At 34.9% G+C, this 22,967-nt stretch overlaps 3 protein-coding genes across 6 annotated transcripts; 1 reads left to right on the forward strand and 2 right to left on the reverse strand.

Annotated features, from left to right (window-relative positions):
• Positions 1–1,074: 1,074 nt before the first annotated feature.
• Positions 1,075–8,645, reverse strand: LOC111052132 (39S ribosomal protein L23, mitochondrial). 3 transcript variants are annotated; one of them, XM_039424412.1, is made up of 4 exons: positions 8,268–8,645; positions 5,470–5,669; positions 2,187–2,266; positions 1,075–1,303 (listed from the first exon to the last, which is right to left on the reverse strand). In XM_039424412.1, exons 1-4 carry the CDS (start codon positions 8,279–8,281, stop codon positions 1,139–1,141), a joined length of 459 nt encoding a protein of 152 aa, XP_039280346.1. In that variant the 5' UTR covers positions 8,282–8,645; the 3' UTR covers positions 1,075–1,138. The 3 variants fall into 3 exon arrangements, with proteins under 3 accessions (XP_039280346.1, XP_039280347.1, XP_039280348.1); XM_039424413.1 differs by lacking the exon at positions 8,268–8,645 and adding an exon at positions 7,972–8,146; XM_039424414.1 differs by lacking the exon at positions 8,268–8,645 and adding an exon at positions 7,533–7,774.
• Positions 8,646–8,697: 52 nt separating this feature from the next.
• On the forward strand, positions 8,698–9,520 carry LOC111052133 (actin-related protein 2/3 complex subunit 3). The gene has a single exon (XM_022338764.2). It carries the CDS (start codon positions 8,844–8,846, stop codon positions 9,372–9,374), a length of 531 nt encoding a protein of 176 aa, XP_022194456.1. The 5' UTR covers positions 8,698–8,843; the 3' UTR covers positions 9,375–9,520.
• Positions 9,521–14,007: 4,487 nt separating this feature from the next.
• Positions 14,008–22,718, reverse strand: LOC111052139 (INO80 complex subunit B). 2 transcript variants are annotated; one of them, XM_022338769.2, is made up of 7 exons: positions 22,331–22,718; positions 19,682–19,850; positions 19,297–19,474; positions 18,094–18,220; positions 17,112–17,212; positions 16,230–16,399; positions 14,008–14,273 (listed from the first exon to the last, which is right to left on the reverse strand). In XM_022338769.2, the coding sequence occupies exons 1-7, from the start codon at positions 22,371–22,373 to the stop codon at positions 14,144–14,146; spliced, it is 918 nt and encodes a 305-aa protein (XP_022194461.2). In that variant the 5' UTR covers positions 22,374–22,718; the 3' UTR covers positions 14,008–14,143. The 2 variants fall into 2 exon arrangements, with proteins under 2 accessions (XP_022194461.2, XP_022194462.2); XM_022338770.2 differs by having other exon boundaries at positions 19,682–19,847; positions 22,331–22,683.
• Between the last annotated feature and the right edge of the window lie 249 nt (positions 22,719–22,967).

Genomic DNA, 22,967 nt, shown 5'->3' on the forward strand with positions numbered 1-22,967 from the left:
TTTAATTCTGGATAATTTATTATGTTTCTTAATAAAAATTGTCATAATTTGCGTTCTGATGAATGAGAAAAAGGTGTTTCAAATAATTTACTTAGAAGAGTGTTTGTTCTTTGAGAGCCTTATGGGAGCTATCAATATATCCGTGTTTAGTCTCTAAGCATGAATTTAATGTAACAATATTTCTAAATGAGAGAATTCTCAGATGAGAATAATATATTATCTCACCTTTTAATGAAGGATTTTCAAATAAGTTGATCAATCCGATAAACCCAAAAATCATTGGTTTTTATAAAACACTTTTTCATATTGCGGATTATGCTCACATGCTTGTGTGTGGATAATAAAAAGTGCGAGGGTGATTTGATTAGATGATCAAAGATCCATGCCTACCGGCGGAATCGAATCCACGACCAGGTAACGCTAGCAGACTGAAGGAAGCAACGCCTTAGTCGTTTCAGCTATCCTGGCCAGCAAATGTAATATACATTTCAAAAAAAAAAACATTAAAACAAAAATGTTATAACAATTTCACTGGGAATCGAAAAATAAAAATTGTTATCAAATTATATATTAAACAAAATTTTAATATTTCAAAAAAATAATAGTTATTTTATTACACCTTATGGATGCTCTACGTTTAGAGATATAATAGTGTTGTTTATTGAACTTTTACTCGTTATTCAGAAAAGAGAATTCTCAATACTGGGAGGGAGCAGATTACAATATGATACCGTGAACTTTTTCATAAGTTGAATGGGAAAATCCAGAATGGAAAATTAATATTAAAACTTGATGTTCGGGGAATTTTCATAGTAGCCAAATACAAGTACGAGTGATTCAACTATGATTTCTGATTTCATAGATGAAACCAACAATGACTACATGTTAAGTCCGGCAGGATCCAAGGTGAAATGATTGTTTCATGGGATTAGTTTATTTTTGATTGATTTTTGAACTTTTGGTAGCTATAGTTGTTGTTGATTTTAGCTGGCATCACCTCCTATTTGAATTAGTTCCACCACCAAGTCTCATCACAAATTTGGCAAGTGCTTTCCGTGTTCAATTTAAAACAAATCAAGATTTTCAGAAAAGTTTATTGGTTACTATATAATTACAAAGATTATACATACTATACACATTACAGGCCAAACCAACCTGGTACGCCTGGCCTTTTTTTACACTTGGAAGTAAAGCCCACATACCCTTTACGCAGCTCTTTTCTATGCTTTGCTAAAGCTTCATCTTCCTTCTCCTTGACTTCTTCCGGAAATACTTCTGGAAATTCAAATTCTGCCCCGCGTGGCTGAAATATTAATTGAACCTCATTAGAATTTCCAGAGTAGACTCCCTAATAGCGTTTTTATTTACTTTTCATGTATGATATTGCACATATATACATATGTATTCATTCAGCGTACAAATTTCACGGAACAATTACAAAAGCATTTCAAGATCATAATAAAGACGGTTTGTACAACAAATCGAAATAATTACCTAAATATATAATATTACAATAAAAATAATTTCGAGTGACCGGGCTGGCTCAGGTCTGGTGTCAGAGTTTTCGCAACTGATCAATTTCAGGGCCTCTGACATGACCTAACGACTGCTTTTTAGGCAGCCGGGACCGACGGCTTAACGTGTCCATCCGAAACACGGGAGTGGCCCAAAATAAATATCTTGCCCGGGCCGGGATTTGAACCCGGGCCTTTGAATCATAAAGCCAGCATCTGATCCACTCGACTACGGCCACTCCATAATATTACAATATTATATATATATTGGAAATAATATAATATATGCTATTGAGCCCCCTGTGCTGGAGACTCGTTCAAATGCCGAATAGTGCTATTGAGTTATTGATTGCATGTTTGTTGAAAATTAGAAATTAATTGCTGAAAACGATCAAATATATGGTAAGTTATCGTCGAACAAACGGACAACAAATTATGCCTCAAGTCAAAAGTAGGATATTACTACGCTAATTCAATTATATATTATATTACAATATATAAGGGAATATTACAAATTATTGTCAATAGTACGCTATTATTGATATCAATAATAATGATTATTGATATCAATAATAATGATTATTATTATTATTGATGTCCCAGAAAAATTGAGTTATTTTTCATTTCAAGATCGTAATAAAGACGGTTTGTCCAACAAATCGAAATAATTACCAATGTGACAAGTGCTCTTCTGTAATCATCATCCTTGATGACATACTGATGATCTGGTTGTTTCTTGAATTCCCCTGAAAAAAGTGGAGGCTTTAATTAAGAAGCATGTCAAGTGAGAAATAATTATACCGTAGTCATTATAGTAAATGATAAAGATCATAAATGAAATTCATTACTGCGATTGCTGCAGATTTCGACCTGTAATAACCACATGCTTGATTTGTAGATGAGATTATTTACAAGAATACTACAATAAAGTGAAAATCACGTTATTAAGAAAGCTACTGATTAACATTGGTTTGCTGTCATTGAACAAAACAGATATATCTATCCTTTTCTAGCTCTGCATCGTTTCCAGATTGTCTTTAGACCATGTAGAAATCAATCAAACGTTTACCTATTTATCAAGAAAAATTTACAATGAACTATAATAATAGATATTATAATCTGAAAAATGAAAATTTTGCTTAGTTTGTATTCCTCTTTTTAATTACTATTCCTCTTTTTAATGATAATGAAGTCCAAAAGGTTATGTGTGTGTCACATTTCTGATCCGAGAATACCCCTTGAGAATAATTGACATATGATAACAATAACTTTTACTGTGGGGACATGCGGCGGGCTGCAAGAGTGTGCTGATGCTCCAGAAGAAGGCACTTCGAGTAATCACATCAGTGGGGTATCGTGAGCACTGTCGACCCATCTTTGTGGAACTGGCCATCCTCACGATCTACAACCAGTACATACTCTTCAGTTTGCTGCATGTCAAGAACACCGAGAGCAGTCAAGTCCTTAGATCGGATCTACACGGTTATAATACAAGGAGGAGGTTTGCAATGGATATTCCACACTGCAGATCTAGTAAGAGGAAAGACTGTTTCCCCATTTTTGCCCTTCGCTTGTTCAACGAACTACCTACCTTTCAATGTGAGGAATCTGCAAGGAAGTGACTTCAAAATTAAAATAGTGACGTGGCTGAAGAATAACCCATTCTACACCATGAGTGAATATTTCGATGCACACAAGGACAACATAGCCTGACCTGCCATCTTAAAAGTAAATTCATGACGCCATCTATCCAGTTCACTGGTCTTTGATGAAGAAAAAGGAATAAGGAAATTTCGAATTTAGTAATGGTAGAAGGCCAAAGAATACACTTGAAAGCTTAATAATTTCAATAATATTGATTTTAAAAAATTTGAACCGAAAATTTATAAACATCCACAAGCTACACCATAACAGTAGAATATAGGTAATGAATTATCAACATATTCAATCTCAATTATGAAAATCTATTATTAAATTATTGAAATAAATATTTTTTGTCGAATAAAATATAATTGAACATTATTAATAAGAAGGAACCATTAATAATAAATAAGATATTCCGGGAAGAGTTGAATCATGTTATCTACTATATATTAAGGTGGTGGAAATATGAAAATCGGCAACTCTGTTGTAGTCCTATCATTTCCACTATTAGTTTAAATAAACCAGTGTTTTTGACAACATCAAGTTGTTTTCATTTAATATGGATTTTTATATAGTCACCTTCACGACTCAAAAAGGGAAATTTTTACACAATGTCTTAGTACTTTATATACTGTCATTTCAACATCGATACACCATGCCCTAATCTAGACTATTCTTAATTCTTAAACGTCATTATTCCTCCAATCCCATTAGTATAGTACGCGTCCCATAGCTTTGCTTCCGTGACTTTGAAACGGCATAATATGCAAGGTATGGTTCGCGGGGTGATATTCGTACTTTTAGAAAAACATGCTCCAGAGTGCCTAGATCCCTAGAAGGAGGAAGCTTCCTACAGAGTTGAGGTCGATATTTTTGAATGGGTAGTATTAAAGTCTAGTGGCCCTCCGCCGAAAGGCAAAGGTATATGACCCGGACTATAATATTTTGAAAAACTGGAATTACTGTAACTGTTGATATCTCTGAGACTACTGTGTGTACTATATATGTTTTTAACAGATTCCTTGATTGGCTGTTTTGTCATTCACAGATTTCTCGTCGCCAAATATTAGCCGGTTTTCGGCACACAATACAGTACCGGTTTTCACACTCAACGACACCGATCCAATTTCTGTGATCTTAGCAGCTTAGCATATGGCAGGGCTACGACGACATCTTTGGTGACTGTAAAAGCTGCTACATTTGAGACCATGTTATTTCGTTTCCCACAACACCGTTGTTATTTCAAACCCACAACACTGAAGGCTGATATCAGGGCTAAAGATTTTATCAATCTCCTTCGATCCTTGGACATGTATCTGGCCAACTGGCAGCCCACTAGACTCGATGCCATATAATATTGGACAATGTGGCTTCAACCCTGAGGATTGATGACTGCATTAGGTGCTCTCCCTTAAACCTTTTCCTCAGTGACCACCTGGAACTCGAATGCACAGTTGAGGTGTCCGGTCTGGTGTCTGAGCCTGTGAGGCATCAGCGGCATGTTTGGGTGAGGCCCATTACACAGTGTGGACAGCAACGTTTCCTCCAGCTCCTGGATAACATCAACTGGGACCTGCTGTTGGTTCACCCCTGTGCTGAGCTGAATTTTACATCATTCTTCAATGAGTTCCTGTGCATCTTCAATGGCTGTTTTCCTCTAAAGAGGATCCTCCAGGGACAAAGTAAGAGGCATGGAGTGGCCTGGGTCACAGATGGACTGCTTGATTTGCGTGACCTGATGCTTGTGGCATATGAGAAATTTCGAGCTGATAGACTTCCATCTTCGAGGAGAATCTACTCTGGCCTGAAAAAGTCTTACCAGCAGGCAGTTAGGATGGCCAGATTGCAGTTCCCAAATTGACCGGTCTCCCAAAAAGTGCAAGGCTGCCTGGAGTATTATCAGAGCAAGTGCGGGTTCTTCAGTGCCATCTACTATTCCTGTTTCTGCGGATGATCTGCATGACACCTGGACTGACTCGATTCATAGGATCCGTGGGGGGATCCAAGCTTCCTCCTCAGTGGCGGTGGACCTGCTGGCTGCCTCAGTTCGCCCTCCAGACTCTCAGCTCCTGACCTGACGCCCTGTGACGTGTGAGGATGTTCTATGGATTGTGACTAGCTTGAGCAAATCTTCAAGTAAAGACATTTATTATATGTCTAGCTTATTTATTAAGGACATCATACTGTCTATTATTGAGCCTTTAACTGCTTGTATTAATCAGTGTCTCTTACAGGCCGTTTTTCCTGATGAGCTGAAGGTTGCAAAGACAGTACCAGTCTTCAAGAAGGGAGATAAAACTGACCCATCTAACTATAGTCGTATTAACTTCTATCACGGGTATTTTATATATCTTTTCAAGGTAGTTTTTAATATCATGATTTGTCATTTGAACAGAAGTGATGAATTGTACAACATTTTTTGGTTGCTCAACCGTGGGTTTAACTAATTTCATCCAGAAGTTTGGTAGAAAAACTCGTAGTTGTGGATTGCCTTTTTGATACAGAGGATACCTAAAAAAGTAAGACAAACACTTGATATACGTATGTTAAGAAATTAATACGTAAGTAACGGTATAAATAAATAAATATAGTTTTATTGCCGCTCAACATTACAATAGTTATGGACAACGTCAGAAATTATTGTTTAGCAAACATAGTCAACCTATATTATAACATGGAGGGTTAATGTAAGAAACACCAGTCAAAATAACATACACGTAAAATATTACATAGTTATAAGAAAAAACATGAATACTAGGATGAAATAGTATAAAATAGTTCATCTTAAAGAATAATTGTTGAAATTCGAAAAACTCTTTCACACTATAAAAAGGATTTCTAATTAACCAGCTATGTAGCCTATTTCTGAATAATTGAAATGGAGCTTCTATCCACTCATGTGGTAATTTATTAAACATTCTCATTCCAACAACTTCATAGCTATCCTGAGATTTAGTCAGCCTACAGAAAGGTATTTCTATATTTCCGTTACTCCTAGTGTTGTGGGAATGTATATTCTCCTTAGCAGATTATTAGGCAAGTTATTATTTGTATATAGGAGACAAGTAAAAATATACAGGTTTATTACTGTCAGTATACCTATTTGAGCGAATAACGGTTTACAATGAGCCAATCTTTCAGAATTTGTGATTATTCTTATAACTTTTTTTGAATTATCAATATATCTTGAACATGTGGACTATCCCCCAGAGTAAAAGCCCATACGCGATTATACTCTGGAAAAAAGCAAAGTATGCTGATCTGACATAAGACGTGGGGACACAGCCTATCAAATTTCTCAGCAAGTATACCACTCTGGATAATTTGGAAGTAATATATTTAATGTGAGGCTCTCATGAAAGTTGCTGTCAATAAAAACACCTAGAAATTTGACATTACCCAAACGGCTCTCCATAGGTAAACTCTTCAAGCTAAAAATATTTTCTTGAGTTTTATCCTCATGAGTGAAAAAACCATTGGCTCTGAACCACTTTGAAGCCTCAGACAAACTGTTCTTAGCTTCATTCTGGAGGATTTCGAAATTTGAGCTTACATTAATAAAAGTTGTATCATCCGCATAAATTATAGTATCAGCATTGCTTGTACAGAGTGGCAGATCATTTATCATCAATATGAACAATAATGGACCCAAGACCGATCCCTGCGGAACCCACTTTTTATCTCATTCACTTGAGATTTTTCCTTTCCTATGCAAACAATTTGTTTTCGGTCACTGAGGAAAGAGGCGAAAATGTTATTGAATTTGCTACCAATAATGCCATAATGAACCAGTTTACTCAGAAGCACATCGCGATCACGCAATCGAATCCTTTACTGAGATCGCAAAATGTGGCCAGAGCATATTTTTATCCTCATAAGCACTGAGCACCTTTTTAATCATGGAGTCAATAGCATTGATGGTAGACTTGTTCTTTCTAAATCCAAATTGTACATCTGACAGTATGTCATGTTTACTCAAGTAATCACACAATGAAGATGGATGATAGTTTCTAAAACTTTTGATAGGATCGGTGTGAGAGATATTGGGCGGTAACTTGGTGGACATCTTTCTCACCCTTCTTATAGATGGGCACCACTCTAGATAGTTTTAGCATTTCTGGAAATACCCCTTCTATCAAACATTTATTAATACAATAGGTAAGAGGAATTATTATACAATTTATAATTTTTTTGAGCATATTACTTGAAAAGTCATAAATATCATTGCTATCGGATTGTGTTGCTATATTACCTATATCCTTGCTATATGTTGGATTGTGACACATGATTGGCTATAAAAAGAAACATAATGTTTGGTGTTTAACCGTAAATTTTGCTCTCCTTTTTGTTGCAATAAATAAAATAATCACTCACCAGTAAGAGAGCAGAATAGCACTCCTTTGACACTGCAGAGTAATAAAAATACAAATTGGAGTTTATGGAAAATGCGCAGTAACAAATCAAATGAAAATACCTCTTGACCATCTTAGAAGGCAAGGCACTCTTATTTCACGAAAAGAGGCTCCCTTACACTTGGGCCGGAATAGATATGAATGACATGGGGTCTTCCCTCATGGAAATGAGGAAAATCATCACCAAGGATTAGTTATTTCTGGAATAATTACTGAACGATTGCCAATGTTTCAAATTTAAATTCGTATATTGTTTCAATATTTCCAAAATGGAACAAGTGTAAAAGACAAAATAGACTAAAAAATATATAAATGTGAGTTAGGCCTACATCATTCATAAAATTTAATCACTAATTAAAAAATATTATATACTTGATATTTAACAATAAAAGTATTCATACTCTGAATCTATCATCTCTCAGGCATTAAGATTTTAAAAAGTATGATGACATTTTTATAGTGTGAGAGCGGGCCATTCTGTAACCAATTTCTTAACCATCTTGAGGTCAAAAATAAATTCAAAATTGGTTTCGACGTCAGACCGAGAATAGGGTTGTTGATGGTGGGGCGAATGTTACCGGACGAGTTATCGATCGGGTAAAGCGCGCCAGTGAAATTATGTAGGACACTCTGTATAAGATAAAACATTTTTAACAACCCGGTCCCGGTATACGGTACAAATGAGTGAGCAGCTCACCATCTTGTAGACATGATTTTCCAATTCAATAGTAAAGTAAATCAAGTGTGCATATATTTTATTTTAGTTCATAAACAAACAATTAAAAATCCATTAATTATAATCCTATAAAAAGTTGTTTTTATCCATAAATTTTGCACTAAGAACACAACACATATATGAAGAACACAGCTTTTTCAAAATTCTAGGTTATTAGGTAATTATTGACTATCAGCTGTTTCTGAGATTTTCACAGTCTTGCCACCTATTTTTTACTGATATAAAATTAAGTATTCATCTTTTAACATTAATGTTCCTTTTTGATGATATATTTAATTTAGTTTTTGTTTTTAATAATTATTTCTGATATTATAGTCATAATTTGATCAAGTTGTACGTGAACTTCCTTGATCTTAACTGACATCATCAAGTTATCAATTACGCCCAACTTCGAAGTTAGTAGGTAACCTGTGATTTCTTCTGCTGTTCTGCATCTTCTGGAAGCTTTTGTGGTTAAAATAATAAGATTATTCATAGTTCAAATAGACAATAATATCCATGTCTTCATATTTTTAATAGGTTATCTCCAGTTTTAAAATGCCTGCATATCATTCCAGTTTCACAGAATATACACAATGTGTCGGAAATATGGCTGTTCTTCCCTTACGTACTCAGTGCCGCGGTCCTGCACCTATGACCACACAGGAATATGATATCATCGATGAAGCATTATATTATTTTAAAGCAAATGTTTTCTTCAGAACATACGAAATTAAGAATGAAGCTGATCGTGTTCTTATCTATCTTACTCTATACATTACCGAGTGTTTGAAAAAACTTCAAAAGTGTTCCCAAAAGTTACAGGGGCAGAAAGAATTGCATTCATTAGGCATTTCTAAGTTTGATATTCCTGGTGATGAAAATTATCCTCTCAATTCGGTTTATGCTAAACCTACAAATCCTGGTGACGCTGATTTGATGCGGCAATATTTTCAACAGTTGCGTCTAGAAACCGGCATCAGATTGTGTAAGATTGCTTTTGATCAAAATGATAAGCCATCTAAATGGTGGCTGTGCTTTGCAAAGAAGAAGTTTATGGATAAATCTCTTTCTGGACCTGGACAGTGAATACTATTCCAATTAAGATGTGAAATCTATGAAAACTGTTTCAAGTGAGTTAGTTAGCGTAGGTTTCAAATTGGTAATTCAACATTGATCCAAGTGTTAACCTAATAATTATGATTTTTACGTAAATTCCAACTTTCACATTTTTCTACAATTTGATTGCTTATTTTATGACATTAATTGCTTATTGTAATGATTTAACATTTCATATCATATTACTATTGCTCTTATTCAGTTGAAGTATGGAGAATAACAATAAAATCACTACTCATAAGATATTTTAAAACGTTAGTTTTTTCATTTAGTATACCTTTATTTTAGAAATTAAACGGTAGTATAACTTATTCATTATTTATTCATTGTATGAGCTGGGGTATTCATTCCACCTATAATTTAGGTAAAGGAATAAATAAACTCAAATGCTCATAACAGACAAACTCAGTTTGAAACATAGACCATGCATAGATAAGACCGCAGTGGTACAACAGATCAGACAATTGTAATGTCTGATAAATCCAATTCAACATTGGAGAAGTTTAAAGCTCTCCAAAAATCTTTTGACATATACATTTAAAAAAGCTGCATGGCTATTCATATTGTGGAGGTGCTGGATCTGCAAAAAAGGGATTCCTCCCTTAATTCTCCCAACGAATAGAGTGGTCTTTCAATAAGACCTACTCATGTAGGCCTATACTATAACCAGCTGCCATCAAGCCTAAGGAGTATGATCACATTGAACATTAGATTCATGTATATGCAAGTGCACGTGATATCATGCATGACCAAGCGCGCAGTTAAGTAACAAAATAATAGAAATTCTGTCCATAAGGTGACCATGCAGGGCATGCTCACAAGAGACAAGTCAGAAGAAAAAACATAAAAGGCAAAAACCAGAGCGGACATCACAGCACCAAAATTAGTCAAAATATCTACTCACCAGTGCACTGTCACATTCAAAGAATTCGTTAGGTGAGTAGAAAGGATTCTCCTGCAAGAAGTGCTTCAACCTTCGCTTTAGGGCAGCCACAGGTAGACTCCTCACTGAAATGGGCAGCTTGGAAAGAGCCACAGGAACACTCACACTGAACTCGTGCCACTAGCTGGTGACTTTCAGTGTGAGCAGGTTAGTCACAACGTGTTTCTATAACTCTTTCAAGATGTTATTTCTCATCTGCGCGCTTCGTCACGCATTATCTCTCATGCACTTGTACATACGTACATTCAAAGTGATCTTACCCTAAGGAAGGTATGCTTCCATTGAGAACCTGAAGCATGAGACCGTAGTATAATTTAGACAAAATAAGGAACTCAACTTCAAAAACCTATTGATTAAGATTGAACGCCACCTTCTGAAATGATGATTCCCGCTGTCCTGGGTGCTATTGAAGACTACAGAAGTACCAGACCTAAAAATAAATGTTAGTAATCTCTCCTAAATCTCTAAATGAGAAGAAAAGCAGTGCTTTATCCTCCTCAATACTTGAAGTCGTTCCCAAGGACTGGGGTCTCCAGATAAGCAGCGTCAAAAAAATCTTTTGACATATACATTTAGAAAAGCTGCATGGCTATTCATATTGTGGAGTGCTGGATCTGCAAAAAAGGGATTCCTCCCTCAATTCTCCCAACGAATAGAGTGGTCTTTCAATAAGTTTGCTCCTCACTATTGCGTAGAACCTGGAGTTTGGTTTGTCTTGCATCTCCTTGGGAAGGCTGTTAAAAAAATTTATAGCTTGTGCTCAGAAGCTGTTGCAAGTTCCAGCCAGTCTGCTGCAAAGTATTTCCAATGAAGCAACATGTCTGGTATTGTATTGATGTATATCATCTCTTCTGTGAAGCAGATCCCAGTTTTCCTTCATGTACATCACTGAGCGCAGTACATACTGGCTGTACACAAAAGGGGTATTCTCAATGTTGGAGTTAGCTGGCTAAGTCGAGCCATTCGCTAACTCCAGCTATTTGCTAAGTCTGTGTTAACTCAATGCAATAGTAGTACGTTAGAAAAAATATAGTAGAAGAGATAGCAGATAGCACAGGATGGAGTCCGCTAACTCTGTTAAAACGGCGGCCATATTTGGTAGCAAAAATAAGGTTAAAAACTTTGAGTTACACAAATTATCCGCTTGGAGCGCTATTGCAGTTAGCTTTCAGCAGTTGGTTTTAGATGGGGCGTTCACAATCCAGAATTAGCAAATAGAACTTTAGCTAGCTAAAACAACATTGTGAATACCCCTAGTGAGAATTCCAAGACTCCAGAAGAAAGGCCAGCAATGTTCCCTGAAGTCTGAGGAGGTCTTTATCCTCATGGCTTTTTTCTGCATGAGTTCTGCTGGACGGCTGGTGAATGACCCCACTGCAGTAACCCAATAATATATGCCTCATGCCTCATGAGGAAATTCATAATATGAGGACCTCTTACTTCACTATGCGCGGCTGGATGATGAGTGACTGACTAGGACGATTCAGTTCAATGTAGACAAAACACTAGCCAGTCCCAAAACAATACTGCTCCTGGTTATAGTTAATTTTTTAGAACAGCAAATCTCATTGGTAGAGACGATCTTTCACCAATAAGCGCCCGGCTCACAGGAATAATGGTGGCGTTCACTTGACCCCTGGTCATTAACGCTGTTCGGTACACTTTTTTATTATTTAAATTGGATAATCTCCAATATAATTGTTAAGATCATTATAAGAGTGAGAAAAGTGGCAAATAAAATTTTTAAGTGGTCTAAAAAGCGAGTTATGGGTTGTTGAAAGTGCTAACTCCGTTTTCTTTCCAGATCATAAACTGTTTCGAATTTACTATTGGAGTTTTTTTTTTCAATTTAGTATATTATCATTGGCATTGTTCTGAGTTATGGGTTGTTGAAAGTGCTAACTCCGTTTTCTTTCCAGATCATAAACTGTTTCGAATTTACTATTGGAGTTTTTTTCAATTTTTAGTATATTATCATTGGCTTTGTTCTAATATGCGTTTTTTCGCGATTTATGCCAAAATAAACAAGTTATCGAATTTACAAAAAATGTTACTTTTTTATTTATGAACGAACGATATGGGGAATAAAATTTTCTAGTTAGGAAAATACATTTTTTTTTTTCATTTTTAAGAGAAGTTCTGTTAATATAGTCTAAACCGTTTATGATCTGGAAAGAAAACGGAATTAGCACTTCAACGATCCATAACTCGTTTATTAAACCACTTGAAAATCTCAGTTGCTACTTTTTCTCACTCTTATAATGATCTTAACAATATAATTATTGGAAAAGATTATCCAATTTAAATAATAGAAAAGTGTACCGAACAGCGTTAATGAAGGCTGTGAAAATAATTCAGTATTTTGTCCCATTTAGAATGGGTTTGCATTCTGCTCTTGTGTGATTTGATACAATTTTTGTCACTACTGGTGGCTAAAAGTGAACGCCACTGTTGGGTTGACTCCTATGGACATAGACGTGACACGTATTTAAAATACGGACCTTTTTTACTTTTCTTACCGCCTGTGCAGTAGGTGAAATCATTCAAAGGAAACAGCATTTATTAATGTATTCATATCTCAAACTATTGATCTGTTAACTTTCCCACAGCCTCTGGCATACCATGCTTTTAATAGGAGGAAGCATATGACATAAAGACACTATTGGAATAGAGTTCCATGTATCTATCTGGTGTCTTGAATTTAATAAGCAACACCCAGCCAAGTGTGGCAACTGTTTGACTGCCTATCTGCATACTGAGTGAGAAGGAGATTACAAGTTTTGTGTAAATAACAGACCATCCTAGTTGTTACACATAGTTTTTTTTAATAATGACACATAATTCCAATTTATGAAGAATTCAAATTTTTTTTTTACAAATCAAAACTTCTTTGTTGGTTTTTCAATAAAATAACAGACTACAAAAAAAACGTTCAGAAAAAATAAAAGAAATTAATCACCTGCAAGGAAAATCAGGTGCGCAGGTGAGAGTTGCTAATACAATAATAATTGAATTATTACAAATTTTTGATTATTCAATAATGATGTTTCAATAAACTTGAGGGCACAAACTTGTAATTGAAAGCACAGTCCAAGTTTCTCTCAATAATCTAGGATTAAATGAGGGTATGCATTTACAATATTAGGCTTGTCGCAAATTGAGCCGTGACGTGAGTTTGCTAGATGAGGTAATATCATATTATAATGTACTCATTGAGATGAAGCTAGCACTTAGCTATTTGATCATATTATGATACTAACTCATCTAGCAAACAGGTTCATGTCGTCGCGTCGCGTCTCAATTAGCAACAAACCTTGCAATTCGATACCAGCTGATTCAATTCTGTTTAAGCTTTGATAATACATATAGGCAATATTCAATTATCAACAGGTTCGCTCATCCATTTTCTGCAGCTCCAAAGTATTTTTAGGCACTAGGAGAAGCTAATATATTATAATACGGTATATGACGAGTTTGAATGAATCTAATGTAGTCTTTCCATAGTCCAGTATAGAAAAACCAACAATATCAACGTAAATTATTGTATTTGAATGTGCAACCTGCTTTTTCAATACTATAAAATCTTTTGACAATAATTAATTATAGTAAACCAATGTTGACAAGTTTTGAGCAAATTTGAATTGAATTAAACAGCAAATGTTTCAATTAGATGTTCTATTTTATATCATATATTACAACTTGATTTTTACAATATTAAAATCTCACAAACACAATTCATGTACAAAAAAAATAAATCCAGCAGAACAATATCCAGTGTTTTACACTGTTCATCACATTAATGTTTCAAATTTGCCTTGTAACACTGAAGACTACAGAGCGATTTTCCTGTCTTTGAACAACTGTATTTTCGTATGTTTGAGCAACCTTTTACTTCACAAAATTTCGGTGAAGGAGGTTTGGGTACTCTGAAAAGGATGAAATTAAAATTTATCAATATAATTCTACCAATAATGACACAGTACTTCATTCATCAAGCATAACTTAAAATCTCAATCATTCTAGCTACGCGCACACAGATTGGTCAGGCATTCCGAATTTCACGTTCTTGGAAATTGAAGTTATTAATATAAATTATGGAAAGGTACAGTACGAGAGAAAGAGAGAGACGCTTATTAATTTATACTAAATTTCACATAATAGCTGTTCTTCAATTCATCTTCAATATCGGGGCACCGAGCTTCGCTCGTTATTTTTATTTATTGATAAACATAACGATAACACAATTCTCTAAAATGATCGTGTTTATATTTCACAGCTGGCTATGTCATCATATGAATTTTAGGGATGCGATATTTTGATTTTTCACATACTCACTCGCTCACTCACTTCTTTACTATCCACAGCTGTTTCAGCCAAGGATGAATTATCCTTTTAATGTCGTTCAGCGAGTTTTCCCAAGAATGAGACCTAGTGCAATCGAATTTTTATATCATAAACCTACTATGTTCCAAATTTTGTGAAAATCGTTAGAGCCGTTTTCGAGATCCGTTGAAAATAAAGAACCAGATATCCTATACTATTAAACGAACAACTTCTGTTTATATGTTTGAATATTTTGGATGTTTAGATGTTTATATATGTTTGTATTTCACCGGATCTCGAAAACGGCTCTAACGATTCTCAAGAAATTCAGAACATAGTAGGTTTATAATATAAAGATTCGATTGCACTAGGTCTCATCCCTGAGAAAACTTGCTGAAGGACATTGAAAAGAGAATTATTATTCATCCTTGGAAAAACAGCTGATAATAATTATTTCGTCGTCGGTTGGTGATGGAAGTGAGTTAACGAGTTCATGTGTGTGGGACTGTGTCAAAATTATGACTCAGCTGTTGAACTTTTGTAATCATTCAATCAGGTACTTAGTGCCGGTTGCAAAAAAACCGGGTTATTTTCAATCTTGATTAATTCCAGTAGATCCATCTTTTTGAAATGGTCTTCTCTGATTTGGTTCACGTGAAGTTAATAAGGATTAGAATTTAACCGGCTTTTGTGCAACTGGGCCTTTGTGAGGGAAATTTTTGCATTCCCCTGGGAATTAATCTCAATTTACTGTGATTAGATAGAACATTTCTGTAAGAATGTTATTATAATTTCTTCTTTCGTAATAAATTTTTCATGCTTTTGTACTCCAGAGCGAAGCTCGCTCCCCGATATTAAATATATAAAAATACAGAAATTGCTCGCTTAATATAATATCATTTAGAAATCCTATTAGATATAATTTGGGACGACTGACCGCACTCTGTGTACACGCCTAAAGCCCTCAAGTCAAGTATTTCTACTCTGGTGGGTAGAAGGAAAATACCATTCATTATAGGAGTACAGTATTTAGACATTTACATAAAAGGTATTCTTTATAAATAACTAGGGAAAATCGATTTTTTAGTAATAGAATGAAACGAATATATTTTTTAATAATTTAAAGACGTTTTTATGTTTTTAAGATATAAAAAGGATACTATATTATCAGTTTTGTTTCATCAACAAGGTATTATTTTCCCACCCATCACAGCAAAAATGAATAATAATGACGGCAGCATTCAAACATCTCCAAGCTGTGTTGCAAGTGATCTGTGTACCTTCTTGTGCAGCTGCATTTAAAAATTTGGTACTTGTTTTGAAGAGCTTTCTTTCTTTGAAAATAATGTGCAATAGAAATGTTCTTTAAAATCATATCAATAAATTTGATATATAAAACTTCAATACTGGAGGAAAGAGTCAAAATTCGAATTTACAAGAGAAAGCTTGAAAGGAGTTTCTAAAAATCAATATACTGGAGTTCAGATCATCGTGGTATCACCACCAATTAAATAAGCTTTATTCCGGATAATTAGATAAGTAGGTATTCAAGTACTTACTCAGACTGCTTCAATGGAATGTCCATTCCTAATGGAAATGAAATTGCTTTGCCATCATGTGTATCTAAATAAACCACATGAGGAACCAAACGCTTTGATCCTTTTCCTTTGCCAGCAAGTTTTCCTAGCTTACTCTCCTGCTTTTTCAGCAGCCGTTCCATTGTCTTTTTCTGAAAATATATAATCAAATATATTTATAAAATAAATATAATTTTATTCAAATTATAAAATCCAATAAATTATTTCTCAGTCTTGAAAGGAGCTTGATGAAATGCAATATCAAGTTGAACTCTAATTAAAGAATATATTAATTGCAAGAATACAATTTATTGGTAAAGATAATAGCCTACATCAAGAATTGCCAGCATACTATATTTATATTCCAAGCATTGCTACATTGTGCCTGCACAAGAATCAACAATTGCGATTGAAAGTTGAAGAACCTCGAGTAAGCGGGTGATTAGCCTGTAATGTTTTCCATGCAGGTGAAGACATTTTACGAAATCCATATCGAAAAAAAATGAGAACGCAAAAAGATCAATTATTAAATTGATCAATTTGAATTGTTAAAGCAATATAGTTGCCAACACTTCTAATTAATCTAATTCAACACTTTTAAACTACAAATTGAAGGTTCAGCTTTAGCAGTGTAAAATAATTAACAAAAAGATTCTTTAGAATCGGATACTAAGGTTAGTGAGATATTTCTTTGAGAGACGTACTCTATCCGCTACTATCCATGGGAGAGGCTTCAGTAACTTGATTGTGCCAAATTACAGTTAAAAAAGTTTCAATTGGATTAGTTTTCAATATTGTGATTTCCATATATAAGAAAAGAGAAACTTATTTTCAAGTTGGAAAATGTTATTTTAAATTTCATACCCTGTCTTTCTCTCGTCTCTCATCAGCTAGCTGCTTCCGTTTTTGAGAATTGATGGCAGCTTTCTGAACCATTTCAGGAGTCATCACTTTTTCTCTATATCCTGTTAACATAGAAACGTAATAATATAATATTCGTATGGCGTTTATTGGTTGGTGGAGAGTCCCTTGCGGGAAGATACCACCTCGCCTGAATATATACTTCAAGCCGTCATGAGCCTTACGACTGTCATACTTCAGCCGAGATCGAACACAGCAACATATTCATATATCATAGTGTGTATGATTATGTCACATATAAATGAGTATCATAATTTTGTTTTGAAAAAATTAATCACAGTTGAAAAATCGACCAATTTCTTCCATATTTTACTGTAGGCCTATTTTCACTCTGACTTTGGACTGTGACATTATACTTTAGTGTAAAAGAAAAGTTCTCAAAGGGATGGATAAGCATGTAAAATTGTGAGTATAAGTCATTGCTGTTCAAATGACGTTAAAAGGATTCATAGCAACTTAGCTATTAGATTGAGAATTCTTCAAGTTGAATTTAGCACTCTAACGTATATGTAATACATTACTCTGTTATTGAAAAAACTAATGTTTTGATTATATGAATTTTATAAGTGCAAGTATTGAACAGAAACCAAGTATTTGGATACAGTAACATTTTTCTTATCAAATCCAAGTTTGTTTAAGACCTGTAAATGTAGGCGTTCCCTGGAAATGCAGACGATAGCATCTCACAAGAGTAATTAATTAAGCTCATATCATAATTTATCTAGTTTGACAGTAAATAGTTCCTGGAAAGTTATTTGAAGTATTTATGTAACAGGTAAGTACCATACGTACCTAGTTAAGCATTAATATCTATTTGAAGGGTTTGAAAGTTAGTTGTGTTAAGTTATTTTGTTGATATTTCGTGCGCTCGAAGTGTGATACACTTTGGCCATATAAAATCTTTTGTAATCGAATTTAAGATTACCTGATGGTAAAGCTAACAGTTGTTCTCCTGGAGTTTCTTTGTCACTCTTCCTTTCAAACATGGCCCTCTGACGAGCTGTCATCAGATTCGGATCTTTTGGTTTAATCTTTTTGAGTTCATCGTCCACCTAGAACAAACATTTTCTATTCTAATTCCAATACGAAGATTACCTAGTGAATATCTGAGAATAGGAAATATTCCCGAGTGAGATCAGTATGAAATTTTACAGTTTAGAAGCTCGTGTACCGTATTTGTATAGTAAGTGAATGATTCTCATCATTATATCGCGATATTTTTTTTCCAAATTTTGAAAAGGAACAGTTTTGGTCTCAAAGCCTGTTGTTTCTTTCCCAATCATTCATAGTTGAGAATGATATTGTATCTATCAATGTATAAATAAACATAAACATTATTACATTCACAACAAGTGCACTCAGCACTCATACAGAATTGGAGTAAGGAAAAACGTCTATGTAGGCCTACCTTGTTGTCTGTCAAGAGTGGTGCATTGCCTTCCAGTGCTGGCATTGCCTGCTGGCATTACCTGCGAATTTTGCAACAACTCACTGTCAAGGTGGCCCATCGGGAAGAGCTTCTACCGGTTAAAAGATTTTTTATGACAACCTTGCTCGACTACCAACTGTTACTTTATACTTATGTTATTTTATACTTTTTTGTATTCAAACAACCTACTTGTGATGATCCATTCAGAGAAACCTGGCCGTTAATCAATATATTTGAATAGATATCGCCATAACACCCAAACTCTTCGAAAAATTGTACCTAATCATAAATATGCAAAAAAAATTTAAACTAGAATTGATCAAAACTGGCAACACTACAAGTACTTTCTTAGCATGCTAATCAAATACTCACGGTAATTATGTGAAAATTTAAAACCACTGGTAGTACAGGAGATAGCATCTCACACACAAGACATAAGTTAAGCAAATATCAAATCTATTATAATGGCAGATATTTTCTGTATTACAAGGCCTTTGAAGTATTATGTAAAAGGTGCATCCATAGAGAAAGTTCTGAATCATAAAACTGAAACTGAATCATAAATCAATTTATTTAATTAACTGAACAGCGTCTAATTAATAGCTGAGAAAGAAATTCAATATCAATTCCAGTTTCCACTAAATTTCATATAAAATCGAATAGAGCAAGGATTGAAGAGGAAAACAGAACCAATCTTACTTCTTCCAATTTTCCGGATTCAATGGCATCCAACCATCTTTCTTCTTCGCTGGAAGTGTCACCATCTTTACCTTTTTTCTTTTTCTTTTTCGAAGAACTGGATTTAGATGGTGAACTACTTAATGGTGAGGTTTTCACTTCGACCGGTGCTTTAACTGCAACTCCGATTTCACTCAGACTGAAAAATAGAACGAATAAATTATATACAACTGCACTGAATCGAATGATCAAATCCTAAGAAGATATAATAATATTGAAACAATTTTTCATAGATTCATTTGTTTATGTTATACAAGTGAACAAATATTCTATTTCTTGGTTTCCATTTACCTACATCATATTGTATCAACACCAATTTAATCAATTAGATGTTATTTTTACTCACACTTTGTCTATATTTTCTTCATCACTGGGTAACTTAATCGTAAGTTTGATGTTTGAAGGATCTAATACGTCGATCACTTCTTCAAACTCCTCAAACTTTCTCTTCTTATGTTTCTTGTGTTTTTTATTATGCTTCTTATGTCTTCTTGGTGATTCACTTGATTCAGCTTCTGAAACAAAAAAATTGAGATTTAGATGGTAGCCTAGATACTATGTAAGACAAATTTTATCACAGCGAACATGGTGAACGGTTTAATCAGTTTCATCTAGAGCTAGATATTGGTCTGTCAGTACTAACATAAGACATCCAGTGTGGAAGAAGATGCACATAAGTGCTGTTAACGTTGTCATTAAAAACCTGGTTGCCATAGGAGTGAATGGTCGAGGTTGACACCAATGAACCAATCCGATCATCTCTAACACCTAATGTAGTCAGACTCAATCTCCAATGCATGCATTTTTTGACAAACTATGTGGACAAAGCAAGGAAGAGCGGAGTCTAAATTAATAAAAAGGTAATATTATTTCCATACAAAATAATATTTTCATGTCATAAATAGCAAATATGATTCTAATCTTTACTGTCAAAGGTTTAGTGTTTAGCTTTCATCTGTGCAATTTTAACCATATTAATAAATTTTTATTAATCATAGAAATTTTTTTTCAAACATCGATAAGCTAAACTTTTAAAGTTCATAACTTTTCACTTAGTCCAGGTACCCTTAAAAACATGACATAGAATTATCATTAGGCTATAACATTGTCGTTGATAAACTGAATAAAAAAGTTACCAAACATGAGTTTTCAAGGTCAAAAAGTTTCCAAATTTTCCAAACATGAGCTTTGAAGGTCAAAAACTTTCCAGGTAAGGACCCTACTCTCAACTATTTTGAAGATATTCCCCAGACAAGCCCTTCCATAATTCAATAGTAGCGCGTACCTAGTACTTTCAGTCAATAGCAATACCATCAAATAGTAGCTTTTAGGGATTCTAGTCCGGCCGTGACAAGACTCAAGTATCTTCAGGCAGCGAAATAAGTAATTCCTGATCCATGAGGGCAAACTACGCGAACCATAAGATTGTAATTGTTTAATTGACACAGTAGATTTAAAGCAATTTTTCAGGCGTTTCCGGACAAGTCGGCAGGCCAGAAAGCTCTCCGATCGGCTAATTGGGTTGGTGTTTAGGAATTGTGAATTGGCTGATAATCAGCCAATTGTAGTTAGCCAATGGTAGGAAGCTCTCCGATCGGCTGATTGAGTTGGTGTTTAGGAATTGGGGATAAGCTGATAATCAACCAATCGGAGAGCTTCCTACAATACCGACTCGTATGGAAATACCAGAAAAGACGCTTCGTGTGGCTTGGCCCCAAGGTTAGCCTAATAGCCTTTATAAAGCTGTAAGCCACTTTCGGATACCGCTTCACCAGCAATATTAATTTTACTGTCTGTTTCTGACGGTAATAACTGCTTGATGTTGGCTTAAGTTAATTTACTGCTCAATAGGCCTACAGTACCTTTAATACTGTAATTGCAACTCTCATTGCACAATTAGAGGATCCACAATTGGCCTTACTGAGGTCTGCTGAACTGTTGGAGGAGGCGAGCACATGGTTTAGGGCAAACAGACTGTATGAATGGAGAGAAGACACAGAATGTTCTGTGCACCCTGAGACATGGTCTACCTCCTTTTGGTGAGCCTGAGGTTAAGATCCTTGGATTCATGGTTGACTCATCACTGACATGGGACCAGCACATTGATATTATAAGTAACCGACTCTCCAAATTAACATATCTGATACGGAAACTGAGAAGCCATGTTCCAAGGAGTTACCTGGTTACTGCATACCATGGTCTGTTTCATAGCCACATCAACTATGGGATTGCACTTTGGGGGCATGCAAGTGGATGTTACAGAATTCTCCTCCTACAGAAGAAAGTGATTCGTATAATAACATCATCACCATACTTGGAGCATTGTCGCCCGCTGTTCAGGAGGCTGGGAATACTCACTGTCTTCAGTCAATATGTGCCAACTCCCTTGTACTTCTGAAAGGCCAACTTCACACACTCCAAGCAAGAGGCCAGATACACAACTATTCAACTAGAGGGCGAGACAACATTGACCTTCCCTACTCTAGATTGGCTAAGCTGCACACTTGCTACACAATGCGCGCATTTAAAATCTACAATAGACTTCCACTGCATGTGCGGGAGCTGGAGGTGAGAGTGTTCAAGAAAGTGCTCCGAGAGAAGCTAATTAACCTCCCTCTATTCTTTGAGTGAGGAGGAGATTGTATGTTTTGTCAGTCTCTTCGATTTGCCATCTTGAAACTAGTGTACATATTTGAACTTTTGTGTTTTTATTAATCGACATTGTCTATCCGGTATATACACTGGTCACAGACAGAAGAAAAATTGAATTGAATTGAATACCTTCTGCTTCATCCATTACCCACATTTCTGGGATTGATGGCGTCATAGAGTTCAATTTCAATATACACAATGACACACAGAACTACTGAACGAATAAGCCACATACAAGTGTTTACTAGCATTCAAATTATCCTTAGCAAAATAGCTTTATTATTCAATGTAAGTAGATAAATTTTTCTAAGGTACTGTAACGGTTATTAACAACAATCTCTACCTTCATTGTCTCTAGGTGTTGATGGCTCCTTACGTTTAACCATGGTTGATGATCAAATTACCAAATTATTGGTAAAAAATGGTAATTTATGGCTAAATTATTAACTTTATTATATGTAAAGAATTCTCTGAAATATTTTTAGTTCTAAAATCCAATTAGTTTGTTGATCTCAATAATCAGTCATATTTGCACGTTACAAAATAACACAAGGATTGGAAAACCTGCAAATTAACCTGAATCTTTAAAAAATAACAAAACAATCTCAAACAATCAATAACCATTCATAAGAAAGGAGGATCGTTCATAAGCAAGAACACTGTCATCAAAAATATAACATAACCTCACAATAATATTGCAGCCAGCTGATTCAGGCGAGGCTCGCTGTAGAACTGCGCATGCTTAGTATCTGTTTGAGTAGCATATTCGTTGGAGCAGTTTGTTACCTGCTACTTGAAAAAATTAACTGTTTTCGTGAACCAGTGAACGAATGAGCATGTACAGGCGGCAGCCATTGTGAATGAGTGAACACGTGAAGCCATTATGTCTGTGAAATCATTTAATTTTTATTGGACCTTAACTGTATTTATTTTCTCATTTTTCTTTCGATTTTACTGGTATTCAAAAGTCTCTAAAACGA

The sequence above is a fragment of the Nilaparvata lugens genome, chromosome 3, assembly GCF_014356525.2.
Source record: "Nilaparvata lugens isolate BPH chromosome 3, ASM1435652v1, whole genome shotgun sequence".
NCBI lineage: Eukaryota > Metazoa > Arthropoda > Insecta > Hemiptera > Delphacidae > Nilaparvata > Nilaparvata lugens.

Bases quoted from the DNA above. Each gene is read 5' to 3' on its own strand.
- LOC111052132 (XM_039424412.1), bottom strand. The intron at 2,267-5,469 runs TTAGATGGGTCA...AGCCTCCACTTT, and splicing joins AGAAGTTAATACGACTATAG to TTTCAGGGGAATTCAAGAAA. The intron at 1,304-2,186 runs GTAATTATTTCG...TTAATATTTCAG, and splicing joins GAAGAGCACTTGTCACATTG to CCACGCGGGGCAGAATTTGA.
- LOC111052133 (XM_022338764.2), top strand. From the start codon at position 8,844: ATGCCTGCATATCATTCCAGTTTCACAGAATATACACAATGTGTCGGA.
- LOC111052139 (XM_022338769.2), bottom strand. From the start codon at position 22,373: ATGGTTAAACGTAAGGAGCCATCAACACCTAGAGACAATGAAG. The intron at 19,851-22,330 runs GTAGAGATTGTT...TTTTTGTTTCAG, and splicing joins AACACCTAGAGACAATGAAG to AAGCTGAATCAAGTGAATCA. The intron at 17,213-18,093 runs GTAATCTTAAAT...CTATGTTAACAG, and splicing joins ACTGTTAGCTTTACCATCAG to GATATAGAGAAAAAGTGATG.